This window comes from Oncorhynchus kisutch, linkage group LG24 (genome assembly GCF_002021735.2).
Source record: "Oncorhynchus kisutch isolate 150728-3 linkage group LG24, Okis_V2, whole genome shotgun sequence".
Taxonomy (NCBI): domain Eukaryota; kingdom Metazoa; phylum Chordata; class Actinopteri; order Salmoniformes; family Salmonidae; genus Oncorhynchus; species Oncorhynchus kisutch.
The window spans coordinates 16,598,436-16,612,727 of record NC_034197.2 but is presented as its reverse complement, the minus strand read 5'-3'; the positions used below and the strand labels follow the sequence as shown (position 1 = coordinate 16,612,727).

General features: G+C 40.7%; 1 protein-coding gene across 4 annotated transcripts in view; it reads right to left on the bottom strand.

Annotated features, from left to right (window-relative positions):
• Nucleotides 1–746: 746 nt before the first annotated feature.
• Nucleotides 747–14,292, bottom strand: part of LOC109869107 (microphthalmia-associated transcription factor-like) — a 40,775-nt gene continuing 27,229 nt past the window's right edge. Inside the window, exons 3-10 of one of the 4 annotated variants that reach the window (XM_020458953.2) lie at nt 7,849–8,052; nt 5,950–6,045; nt 5,626–5,740; nt 5,321–5,410; nt 5,062–5,115; nt 4,763–4,838; nt 4,371–4,518; nt 747–3,841 (exon numbers count right to left, since the gene is read on the bottom strand). In XM_020458953.2, coding sequence (XP_020314542.1) covers nt 3,461–3,841; nt 4,371–4,518; nt 4,763–4,838; nt 5,062–5,115; nt 5,321–5,410; nt 5,626–5,740; nt 5,950–6,045; nt 7,849–8,052 — 1,164 coding nt within the window. In that variant the 3' untranslated portion in view covers nt 747–3,460. Of the gene's footprint in view, nt 3,842–4,370; nt 4,519–4,762; nt 4,839–5,061; nt 5,119–5,320; nt 5,411–5,625; nt 5,741–5,949; nt 6,046–7,848; nt 8,053–14,292 lie in introns of all 4 variants that reach the window. The other 3 variants (XM_020458952.2, XM_020458954.2, XM_020458956.2) reach the window with 3 other exon arrangements.

The following is a 14,292-nucleotide window of genomic DNA, read 5'->3' as shown; positions in this document are numbered from 1 at the left end:
TTGCACAATCCATGTGTGGAAAGCTCTTAAAGACTTAAAGAAGGATTTTTAAGCCTTGAGACAATTGAGACATGGATTGTATATGTGTGCCATTCAGAGAGTGAATGGGCAAGACAAAAGATTTAAGTGCCTTTGAACGGTGTTTGGTGCACCGGTTTAAGTGTGTAAAGAACTGCAACGCTGCTGGGTTTTTCATGCTCAACAGTTTCCTGTGTGTATCCATAATGGTCCACCACCCAAAGGACATCCAACCAACTTGACACAACTGTGGGAAGCATTGACGTCAACATGGGCCAGCATCCCTGTGGAGCACTTTTGACACCTTATAGAGTCAATTTCCCAACAAATTGAGGCTGTTCTGAAGGCAAAAGGGGGTGCAACGCAATATTAGGAAGGTGTCCATAATGTTTTTTACACTCAGTGTATATTAGTGTTTTATTCCCATGAATGTTTTTTACAAATGTACAAAAAAACATCCACTTTGACATTAGAGTATTTTGTGTATATCGTTGACCAAAAATTACAATTCAATCCATTTTAATCCCACTTTGTAACACAATAAAATGTGGAAAAAGTCAAGGGGTGTGAATATTTTCTGAAAGCACTGTATATATTAATTATATTGGTGTGTCTTTGAACATTATGTACTGTATTCTCATTAACCTCATTGTATACAGTGTAATTTCCCCATCATTCATGTTTAGAGACAATTAGGGAAATACTTAAATAGATAGAAAGCATAGAAAGACCGGTAACAATATTTTATTGACTTTCATATTTGTCACTAGTTTTCACACTCAGTTCCAATGAATGAGCTTGATCGTGACATCACTGATCCATCCCTAACCAGTTTATGACCATCACTACCTCCATCTCTCCTGGCAACAGAGCCGTCATCAGATTACAGTGGCAATCTCAGCAGAGGCGTCGATCTGAACTATATAAATAGAATGAGTAGAGCTGACAGTTTGCTCAATGTGTGAACAAACATGGCTCTTTGAAATGTTAGTGGCATACCCAAACTGCCATGGTAGTGGGCCCGATCAAAATGAAAATGTGGATTTACAAATAATACGCTTCAAATCAACTGTCACCATTGCTTTTATCGGACATGGTAGTTCTATGCATTCAGTGACATGCTGACCTGGGTTCAGTCAAAGGGCAGTGAGTGAATGACAGGCCTGTGTCTAGATATCAGCAGACAGACCTGGGGTCAGTTTGACCATGAGGGCCATTCTGCAGTGGATTGTTACTTCAGAGAATGCCCCTTTAAGTGCATGGGCTATTTTGTGCTTAGCTTAACCTTCTGCCTGATTGCCATTCTTCTTAAGTTATCGTTCTATAAATAAGGAAGAAACATCCATACATAAAGCTACATCAGCTAAGCTGTCAAAAAACAAATGTTATTTCTTTCTTTACATATTTTAGACTTTGAATTTGGAAACACATTTTGGCAGTCAACACTGAGGTACATTACATTCAGCAAAAATATAGGTCATAAAAAAGAAGCTGATAATTCAGTAAAACTACATTTTGATTATTGCCCTCTGAGTGGAATTCTGACATAAAAAAATATATAAATAAATCTAGCATCAAAAACATCCCAAACAAAACGGATGGCCTGGAGAGACATTCTTACAGTCCAGTGTTAGAGGCCATGTCACGGGGGGCCCATAACATGGTCTTCTACTGTCTGACAAAATGCCCTTTCCTACTGCTTCCCTTAGGGACCTTGCAGTTCAACACTTCATACATGAAGCACCAAACACCAGAAACAACAACAACATCCCAGTGTATAGTAGTCCTCATAGGTCTGTGGAAAAATTAAAAAACAACTGTAAGGCACTTCACTTCAATGTAAATCATTCTGCTGGCCGCTTCTTATTAATCATTACAACATAATAGATGACCAGCCTAATGTGTCTAATGTCTTCTGGGCAAAACAGGAGCTACAATACTGAGCTACAACTGTGATCATTGCATAGTTCCACAGACTTGAGGGTGCACTGTAACCATGCTCTCAATACAGCGGTGTAATGTACAGTAGATAGTTATTATCAAAGGCATATTTGAGTATTTTGCTAAGTTGTTAAATAGTAGAAATATACATTAACAGTACAGTTTATAGTTATAACTACAATCAATCATACAATAAATTGTATGCATTTAAAAACCCTAAATATAATATTGTTAGTACATATTTTTTTTAAACATTTAAAAAATGGTTACCAACCAAACCATTTTTCAATTTATGGATGTCATTCCAGTGTTTAGAGTGTGTAACACAGCAGTGTCCTTATATTCCTTGGCAAAATAAACATTCACATTCACATAACTTAAAAAAGATCTGGAATACCTCAAAATGGATATTGGACAGGCAAATCCTAACAAGGGTACAACAAAACAAAAATGATTTAGGAAATGGACCATTTAAAAACAAAATGTATTTTTCTTCCTAGGAGATACACTTCTTAGGGCTCAATTCAATCCGTATCGCGGAAGGTCTGTGGTGGTACTGCTTGATTGTTATAGCAAGTCAATCCATCTCACGGAAAATCCGTGTTATAGCTTGATTGCTTTTAAATTTCAATGTTCCCGCGTTCGCAAAGACTATATTCATGTTAAACGCTGCATATGTCTGCTCAATTGGAAATGACCTTTACATTTTAACATCCCTGATACGTCCACGATACGTATTGAATCCAGCCCTTAGTGAGTATTTCTTGCAATACATTTCCATCATATTATCAGAAATATCTTCATAAAGCAAAATCTGCTCGTATTGAAATCACTGTTGCATTTCTGACAACATTGGTAGACTGACCACATTCTGTACTATATGTGAAATGTTTACAAATCCTCTGACTAAGGCATTGTCACATTCAAGTTCAATCTAAGATGACGGTAAAGCACAAAAGTAATTAAAATAATGTCTTATCGCTTCTGTCAAATTGCTCTGAACAGACTTGCTAAAAAGCAAGTAGTGTGTATCACACCAAAAATATATTTAACCACAATTTTTAGCTTTCATTCCGAGGGAATTACATTGTTTAAGATTTAAAAGCAATAAGCTCATCAATCAGGGTTTTATAACTGCTTATAAGCCTGTCATATACAGTACCATGATAACTATACACAGGTACGTGTCAGATATTGCTCCCTGACTCATTGTCATCAAAGTAATATAAAAATCAGACCATGATCGATTAAAATAAACTATAAAAAATGTATTTAAAATCAATACATAAGAGAAGCTGAACTAAATTCAGTTTGAACGCTTTCAGAACCCAATGATACCATAAAATAAACAAAACAAAATATTGGGCTGAAAAATTAAATATATATATGTGTCAACACCTGAAAACCATCAACCAACAAACAAACCAACCAGCAGCTGGCTGAAGTAGGACAGGGTGGAGGGATGGAGATACAGATGCAGGTGGGTGGGCAGCAGTGAGTGCTAACAGCCATGGTCGTTCTCTTCCATGCTTATGCTGCCTGAGCAGCTGCTGTCCTTAGAGGCTCCGGGAGAGACAGAGGAGAGCAGGGGGTCTCCCCCTCCCACCGGGGACAAGGTGTCGTCCATCCGGAGCTCGCCTGAGATTCCCCCGTGGCCCTCGGTGTAGGGAGAGGCTTCATCATTGAGCTCCAAGGTGGTGGACTGAACCTGGTTTGGAGTGCAGGCTGGGCGGTGTTGGTGCTGAGGGTCGACAGGGTACAGATCCTGGTGGAAATCACCCAGGGCTGGCTCCTGCTTGATGCCTCGGGCTGAGAGCTCCGCTGAGCAGAGGGCAGACGAGTCTGTGGTCAGACCATGGGCACGAGCCTGCATCTCCAACTCCTGAACCCCATCAAGAAAGAAAGAAAGATAGAAACAAAAGGAAAGCGAGAGTGTTTTCAACATGGTCTGTCTGTCAGCTGCATAACTAAAACCATCCAGAGGATAGAAGAGCCCATCTCGATTCAATGCAATTCAAGGGGCTTTATTGGCATGGGACACATATGTTAACATTGCCAAAGCAAGTGAAGTAGATGATATACAAAAGTGAAATAAACAATAAAAGTGAACAGTAAACATTACACTCACAGAAGTTCCAAAAGAATAAAGACGTTACAGATGTCATATTATGTATATATACAGTGTTGTAACGATGTGCAAATGGTTAAAGTACAATAGGGAAAATAAATAAGCATAAATATGGGTTGTATTTACAATGGTGATTGTTCTTCACTGGTTGACCTTTTCTTGTGGCAACAGGTCACAAATCTTGCTATCCTGCTTTGATTGGCTAATACAATATGTGACCTTTTGAAGGCATAGCTAGTAGTTTTCCATCTCTCCCAATGCGCCACGGCCTACAGTGCTGTACCTGTATCCGCATCATCAGGTGTCTATTGATGTGCTCCAGCTTCTTCTGCCTGTTCTCCAGCTCTTTGGCCCCCTGTTGCTCCCGCTGTAGCTTCCTGATGTAATCCACCGACGCCTTGAGAATGGTGCCTTTGTTCCAACGCATATCCCTGAGGACCAGAGAGGGGCACGGCAGGCCAGCAAGATTCTATCAGCCTGAACTGGTAGCATTCTGGAGTCAACTGACAACGTTCTCACTCACACAATTCTCAAGGGTATGGATGTACTGGGAATAGACTGAGGCACTGATCTATGATTATCATCCGGTCTAGACTAGGGTCAATGAACTGTCTGAGCCATGATATATATCTGATAGAAAGACTTCAAATCGACGTCAACAATTAGGCAACTTACGGATCACTTGATTTTGGAATCATGGTTCCCAGTTCTTTGATCCGGTCATTGATGTTAAACCTCCGTCTTCTCTCAACTACAGGAAATAGGGGCAAGAAAAGAACCAATTAGAAACAATAAATCATGATACATTTTATAATGAGCAGCTAATGTCACAGCATTAAATGTTATGGAATGTGATAGTACAGATGATATCTAAATAACCCACGTTGCATTTAAACATAAAAAATCAAAAACTTTATTTAACTAGGCAAGTCATATTACTAGATAGCTGAGAATTATAGTTTAACAAAACTCACTCAAATTATGGTTATCCTTCTTCTGTCTTTCCTTTGCCATTGCCCTGACCTCTGCTTCTGAAACAAAGCAGTTAGCGTTAATGATTCAGCAAAACCTTGATGTAAAACACACAACAAAACAGTTATGGCAGAAAAATTTTAGTTAGTCGGGAAGAAAATTAATTAAACTGTGCTGAGCACACTACAGGCTTAGCAAAGTGCACCAGTGTAACCTAACTCAAATGAGTTAGCTAAGGTAAACATGAATACGCAGACGTACCTACAGGATACCCTTCAGGCCTCTGATAGTTGTCAAACTTGCCAAATGATTCTGACTTGTCCATGTGCATAACGGCCGGAGATTGGGAAACTATTTGGCACATAAAATGTTCAATGCATTTCTCCTTGTTTTGAATGATAAAATACCCAAGTTTACAATAATCAAAAATTATAGTAATGCAAAGCACATGCACAGAAACGTTTCTGACCCTTTTAGCATATTTCTCCATCACAACGGGCCTGTAGAATCATTTGTAACATCATGTATGAATCTGGATGTTTTTCATGCCATGGGGTTTTGCTCACCTGAGTATTCCCTTTTGATGTTGGGCAAGATGGCGGGGCAGGAGTTGATGGCCAGTCCTGGAGGGGGCATGCCCTGGTTACCATACAGATCCAAGAGGTTAGTGTTGACAGTGATCTGATTAGACAAGATAACCATAGAAATGATTAACATTAGCATGTCAAATAAACCAGGCACAGGTGGTGCTTAAACATGAGTAGGTAACCCTTAAAAAATGATCTGATCTGTAAGCAAACACTGCTGTCTTTGTGGACCCATCTACTGTGAAAAGGCTATCTGGGTTTTCTATGAGCAGGTACGCAGACAGTAAATGAAGACAATCATACCGTATTGGCCATCTGAAGCCGCGGGTCCATTAATCCAAGGATATCATCGTTATAACTAGATTCCAGACTAATTATGTCATCAATGACATCATCCATCTAGAATAAAAAACTACGTTAAATTCAAGATTAAACATTTTCTAACAGAGACAGTCATTTAATTAGCGGTTAACACCTTACACTTGTAGGAATTGGCCTGTATGGATAGGGCTAAATTGAAATGTTTCTTACATAAGAAATATGGAAAGGATATGCATAAACATGATAGCAATTAAAAGGGTACAGTTTGGAGGTTATAGGAAACTAAAGGTGTGGACACAACAGTTCACCACAAGACTGAATCCAAAACACACTGTTGGTTTAATGTGCATTTTACATTTACTGTACTTTTCGCCGCATTTGTTGAATACAAAATCAGAAAATTCTCTAGATGACATCAGTAACATTTTATGAATATTCTTGGACAATTTCGGGTAGGTGAAACATAAGACAAAAAAAATACAAGGGTTTGAGTGAGAGGTCTAACTGGTGTTTCCAAGTGGCCAAACACCTATCCAAAGTGTGCACTGTTTCAAAGTCATTTCAATGCATTTCAATGACTCAAAGAAGAGTCTTCAACTATAAGGTGCTTTTTAGAGCTCTCCTAGCTGTGCCGTTGAGGAACTAGAGTGAGCACACTTGTACTTGTTTTGTTGGAACACAGCCCTGCATTCCCACTTTTACACAATTACTGTTGTTGTTTACGCGATCCAAAAACGGTCCAGTATAAATCGCAATCTGGGTCAGGTGGGCATAATTTAAAAACGTATTCTATTGTCAACATGACTAGCTAAATTATAAAATACGATCTTACAGTGTTAGGCTTTAACAAGACAATTAAGAGATGCAGATGGTAATTTTGGTGTGAATAGAATGGAGTCATGAGTGCATTCAGATGAGTGGTCCACGGCAAATCTTCTTCACAATTCTGTTCATGCCATGTCATCTTGTAATTGTACATCAAATATAGTGATCATGAGGCCTCCTGGGTGGCGCAGTGGGCACTGCATCGCAGCGCTAGCTGTGCCACCAGAGTCTCTGGGTTCAAGCCCAGGCTCTGTCGCAGCTGGTCGCGTCCGGGAGGTCCGTGGGGCGATACACAATTGGCCTAGCGTCATCTGGGTTAGTGAGGGCTTGGTCGGTAGGGATATCCCTGTCTCATCGCGCACCAGTGACTCCTGTGGCGGGCCGGGCGCAGTGCACGCTAACCAGGTCGCCAGGTGCACGGTGTTTCCTCCGACACATTGGTGCAACTGGCTTCCGGGTTGAATGCATGGCTTTCAACCTTCGTCTCTCCCGAGCCTGTACGGGAGTTGTAGCGATGAGACAAGATAGTAACTCCTAACAATTAAATAAATAAAAACCGTGGTGATCATAAAATTTGACACTCCTCCGTCTCAGCTTTCATAATATGCAGTCCTCGTAATTTACAGCATTTCCCTCACTCAGACAACAAAATCATTTTTAAATTAGCGGGAGGGTCAACTTCTTGTCATGTGCTGTGCTCAAGTTCAGAACGGCTGTCAGTCAAAACCCATACCAGAGCTGTGAAGCGCAGAGCCTGAGCTCTGAGGTCATTTATAGAATACAGCCACAGCATTCCAATTGAGGTGCTTATCAGTGTCCAAATATATATAGGTACGAGTGTAAAGGGCTACTTAACAGACAATCACATTTACTTCTCAATTAATATTCATGGTGTTACAACCATTCATTAGTTGAATACACATTGCTATGAAGCAGAATTCATGGACAATTGGCAGAGATCATGGAGTGATAAGCTCCAGAATTTACACACACTGCATTATAGCTTGGTTTCTATGGCCATGTTGCAGCCAGGTCTGTGAGAGAAAGAAGCTTTACCTCTTTCTCGCAGTTGATGTTGAGGGTGAGTAAGGCCATGGGGCTGTTGGGGGCACTGTTGCCCAGCCCCGGAGGCATGCCCCCGTGGTCAGCAGGCTGGTTAGGGCAGGGCAGGGAGCCAATCTTGCCCAGGTAGCGCTTCACCTGCTGCTGCTGGGCCTGCTGGATGTGGTACTTGGTGGGGTTCTCCAGGTGAGTTTGCACCTGGAAGAGGGAGAGAGTGAAGAGAGGAGAGGGAGAGATGTAAGTGTGAGAGTCAGAATCCTTCAACTCTGATACGATGGGTTAATGATAGTGGGTTGATGATCGTGGGTTAAGTTTCAGTTGTGCCGTGTAGTCAATAAAGGAGCCTTCAAGCATTATATCTCACTGATTAATAAGAAACCGTCTTGAACACATTTCCCATACAGAGATAATAACGATCATAAAGAAATTGCATAGTAAAAGAAGAAGAATAAAGAAGCAGAGCAATTAGTTCAAATAAAAGGAGTCGAGTGACAGTATCTTCTCCTTTGACAAAGGCAGTGGACCTGGGTTACTGAATAAAATATGAAAATAAAATAAAATGTCAGCTCAACTAGTGATACTGTAGTTGACTTGACCAGGGGAAGTCAACTATGGGTTGAAATGTTATAAAGTATCTCTATGAAGATCCCTTTATTGATCAACAAAATAGTGATCAGATTTGTACTTTTATTCATATTTTTGATGTACAATTTGGATCTGCGTCATTGCATCCTCTCTATTGCTTAGTAAAAGATCCCTTGTTATAAATTCATGAATAACATTTCACACTACTCTTTCCTTTTAAACCCTAGAACTTAAAACCCACACAAATGGACAGAAGGGACTTCTCAAGTCCTTATAATACAACCTGTCCCAAAAGACTGATTACAATAAGGATATTATTGCACCTACCTGATAATTATGGTATTCAAGCATCTCCAACATATTGCACAATTGATATTCCAACTCCAAATGAGATGCTTAAAACCTCTATATTTATATTCCCTTTGACTATGCAGCAGGACCAGAGACTGTGCCTGTGATGCTCCACCTTCGACACTGATAGTATGGGGAGGAACACGTTCAGCTCAGCTTATAAAAGGTGGAGTAAAAAGTCATTAGCTACACATGTTAACACATCTGAGTAAGATACAATGAACCTTTTTAAGTTTGTGTTGTTTTATGTAAATTATTAATGCATGCCTTTATGTTGCTTGTTTGACGTCAGAATGGGAGTGTTACAAAGAGGATCTTTCTACAGCCAGGTCACCCTGTCTACTGACACTTGCCCTGGGCCAGATAACTCATCTCCTTCTTAAACACCATGCATGGCTACTGGTCGGTTCTTCTGTCATCTCTTTGGAAGGTCAAATAATCGTTCACTGAGCTAAAAAGTTTCATGGAAACTACAGGCTACATAGTATATTCATTTTTGTCAAAATTAATTAAAACTGAATAAAATACAAATACAAATATTTGTATGAAAATAAAGCTAAAAGGAAGGTCTACTTCATTCATCCGTTACGCACAGGAGCTTGACGTTCTACTAACTGTACTAACATGATAAGATGTCACAGTTTCTTAACATGAGCCTACAGCAATCTGTAAAACAATCTCTCTAACATCAAGTTGCTACCAAAGGATATCCTTCGACAGTTCACTCAATACATTTAAGGGATCGTCACCTGCGGGATCGTCTGAGACCAGCCATCTGGACAGCTGATGAAACTGTGGGTTTGTACAACTGAAGAATTTTTGCACAAATTGTCAGAAACTGTCTCAGGGAAGCTCATCTGTGTGCTTGTCGTCCTCACCAGGGTCTTGACCTGACTACAGGTCAGCGTTGTAACCGACTTCAGTGGGCAAATGCTCACCTTCAATGGCTACTGGCACACTGGAGAAGTGTGCTCTTCATGGATGAATTCTGGTTTCAACTATACCGCGCAGAAGGCAGACAGCATGTATGGTGTCGTGTGGGCGAGTGGTTTGCGGATTTCAACGTTGTGAACAGAGTGCCCCATGGTGGCGGTGGGGTTATGGTATGGGCAGGCATAAGCTACCGACAACGAACATAACAGCTTTTTATCATGGACATTTTAATGCACAGAGAATCAGAGACTAGAGGCCCATTGTCACGTCATTCATCCACCGCCATCACCTAATGTTTCAACATGATAATGCTCTGCCCCATGTCGCAAGGATCTGTACACAATTCATAGAAGCTGAAAATGTCCCAGTTCTTCCTTGGCCTGCATATTCAACAGACGTCACCGGTTGAGGCTGTTTGGGATGCTCTGGATCAACGTGAACGACAGCATGTTCCAGTTCCCACCAATATCCAGCAACTTTTGAAATGGTTTTTATTTAACCTTTATTTAACTTCCGTAGGCAAGTCTGTTAAGAACAAATTCTTATTTAAAATGACGGCCTACCAAAAGGCCTCCTGCAGGGATGGGGGCCTGGGATTAAAGAAATATACAAATAAATACAATATAAATACAGGACAAAACGCATATCACATCAAGAGAGACACAACACAACATAAAGAGAGACCTAATACAACAACATAACAGCAAAACATGACAACACAGCATGGTAGCAACACAACGTGTCACGTCCTGACCTTAGTTCTTTTTTTATGTCTCTATTTTGTTTGGTCAGGGTGTGAGTTGGGGTGGGCATTCTATGTTTTGTATTTCTGCTTTTGACCTGGTATGGTTCCCAATCAGAGGCAGCTGTCAATCGTTGTCTCTGATTGAGAACCATACTTAGGTAGCCTGTGTTCCCACTATGATTTGTGGGTCGTTGTTTTCTGTTGTGTGTCTGCACCAGCCAGAACTGTTTCGGTCGTTCTCTTTGTTATTTTTGTTATTTCTGTGGTCATTAAATAAATATGGACACATACCACGCTGCACCTTGGTCCTCTCCTTCTTCCACCTACGACAGCCGTTACAACATGGTAGCAGCACAAAAACATGGTACAAACATTATTGGGCAAAGTCAACCACACAAAGGTCAAGAAGGTAGAGACAACAATACACCATACAAAGCAGCCACAACTGTCAGTAAGAGTGTCCATGATGGAGTCTTTAAGATAAAACTGTTCAGTTTGAGTGTCTGTTGCAGCTCGTTCCAGTCGCTAGCTGCAGCGAACTGAAAAGAGGAGCGACCCAGAGATGTGTGTGCTTTGGGGACCTTTAACAGAATGTGACTGGTGATTTGTTTAACACTTTTTTGGTTGCTACATGATTCCATGTGTTATTTCATAGTTTTGATGTCTTCACTATTATTCTACAATGTAGAAAATAGTAAAAATAAAGAAAAACCCTTGAATCCGTAGGCGTGTCCAAACATTTGACTGGTACTGTATGTACAAGTGTGTATTATACACATGTGAATTGGAAATGTGTTTTTGGCATATCTCAACTTTCCCTGAGACACCCTCGGAGACTGGGGTCACGGCCAGTGTCTGACAATATCAACGGCGATCCTGGAACAATTATGGTAAAGTGCCTTGCTCAAGGGCACATTGACCAATTGTTCACCTTATCGGAGATTCGAACTAGCAACTGTTCAGTTATTGGGCCAACGCTCTAACCGCTAGGCTACTTGCCAAGTGTGTATGTATATGTGTTTGTGCACTTGTGTGTTTTAATGAATTTGTGCAGTTCACTAGCATTGAGATTCTCTTTGAAAGTGCCACTCACACATCATCTTGGATCATAACAACATGCTGAACAATCTGATAACAAGGTCATTTAGAGTCTCTTTACTTCATCACATGCGGTTCAACACTCCTATTACTGTACTAGTATGACTACTACATGCTGGTACTTACTACATCTCATGGTAATATCATTCTACAAGGTAGTGAGTGACCAGGCAAATGTTATTGCAAATCTGACATGAAGTTACACTATGAATACAATACATTTTCTACATTTCCGAGTTCCTTCATAATACGGCAATCTTTCTGACATCGTTCCCACTGCAGTCCTACATCTGTTCCCACCAGGGAATACCAATTCATACTCCAAGCCAATCTCCCTCAGTATTTTCTTGACCTGGTCAAATTCCTTCTGCTAATGTTGAATATCTCCACAGTGGAGGGGAGGGGGTGTAAATACCGCTTTTGTCATGATGAATTGCATTGAGTTGATATAGCAACATCTATTTACCAGGATGCAATTGAGACAATGGAACAAGGCCAGCAATGAATATAAATAATTGTCTTACACACACACACACACACACACACACACACACACACACACACACACACACACACACACACACACACACACACACACACACACACACACACACACACACACACACACACACACACACACACACACACACACACACACACACACACACACACACACACACTGGGGCAAAAAAGTATTTAGTCAGCCACCAATTGTGCAAGTTCTCCCACTTAAAAAGATAAGAGAAGCCTGTAATTTTCATCATAGGTACACTTCAACTATGACAGACAAAATGAGAAGAAAGAAAATCCAGAAAATCACATTGTAGGATTTTTAATGAATTTATTTGCAAATTATGGTGGAAAATAAGTATTTGGTCAATAACAAAAGTTTATCTCAATACTTTGTTATATACCCTTTGTTGGCAATGACAGAGGTCTTCACAAGGTTTTCACACACTATTGCTGGTATTTTGGCCCATTCCTCCATGCAGATCTCCTCTAGAGCAGTGATGTTTTGGGGCTGTTGCTGGGCAACACAGACTTTCAACTCCCTCCAAAGATTTTCTATGGGGTTGAGATCTGGAGACTGGCTAGGCCACTCCAGGACCTTGAAATGCTTCTTACGAAGCCACTCCTTCGTTGCCCGGGCGGTGTGTTTGGGATCATTGTCATGCTGAAAGACCCAGCCACGTTTCATCTTCAATGCCCTTGCTGATGGAAGGAGGTTTTCACTCAAAATCTCACGATACATGGCCCCATTCATTCTTTCCTTTACACGGATCAGTCGTCCTGATCCCTTTGCAGAAAAACAGCCCCAAAGCATGATGTTTCCACCCCCGTGCTTCACAGTGGGTATGGTGTTCTTTGGATGCAACTCAGCATTCTTTGTCCTCCAAACATGACGAGTTGAGTTTTTACCAAAAAGTTATATTTTGGTTTCATCTGACCATATGACATTCTCCCAATCTTCTTCTGGATCATCCAAATGCTCTCTAGCAAACTTCAGATGGGCCTGGACATGTACTGGCTTAAGCAGGGGGACACGTCTGGCACTGCAGGATTTGAGTCCCTGGCGGCGTAGTGTGTTACTGATGGTAGGCTTTGTTACTTTGGTCCCAGCTCTCTGCAGGTCATTCAATAGGTCCCCCCGTGTGGTTCTGGGATTTTTGCTCACCGTTCTTGTGATCATTTTGACCCCACGGTATGAGATCTTGCATTGAGCCCCAGATCGAGGGAGATTATCAGTGGTCTTGTATGTCTTCCATTTCCTAATAATTGCTCCCACAGTTGATTTCTTCAAACCAAGCTGCTTACCTATTGCAAATTCAGTCTTCCCAGCCTGGTGCAGGTCTACAATTTTTTTCTGGTGTCCTTTGACAGCTCCTTGGTCTTGACCATAGTGGAGTTTGGAGTGTGACTGTTTGAGGTTGTGGACAGGTGTCTTTTATACTGATAACAAGTTCAAACAGGTGCCATTAATACAGGTAACGAGTGGAGGACAGAGGAGCCTCTTAAAGATGAACTTACATGTCTGTGAGAGCCAGAAATCTTGCTTGTTTGTAGGTGACCAAATACTTATTTTCCACCATATTTTGCAAATAAATTCATAAAAAATCCTACAATGTGATTTTCTGGATTTTTTTTCTAATTTTGTCTGTCATAGTTGAAGTGTACCTATGATGAAAATACAGGCCTCTCTCATCTTTTTAAGTGGGAGAACTTGCACAATTGGTGGCTGACTAAATACTTTTTTGCCCCACTGTACATACATACATATAAATTGATTGGCATTGAAATAATAATGTAGATTATAACACTGGATATCCTAAAAATAGTAAACCAAGAAGTAGGTAACAAAAATCTGCACTATTTCTACATTACCTAAAACATGTATTCGTATTGGCCGGAATGGCAGAATGCAGGCGTGATAAAAATGGATTTCACTCTTGATACAGATTGAACATTAAACCTCCGGTAACTGAACTTGAAATCACACTTTGTGGTCTTTGCCTTACGGTTTCTTATTTGATGTCATATAATATAACTTCCACGAAATAAACACTACTAACTTTGTCTTAGATCAAACTTGATTAACAGGACATTAATAGAATAAAAGACACATGAAATAATCTATCCACCAAAACAAGACATGGCTCTGTTCTGCAGCCCATGTGCTGCAGCCATCAATACAGTCCTCAGGCCACAAGCAGCTCCTCCCCAGTAAA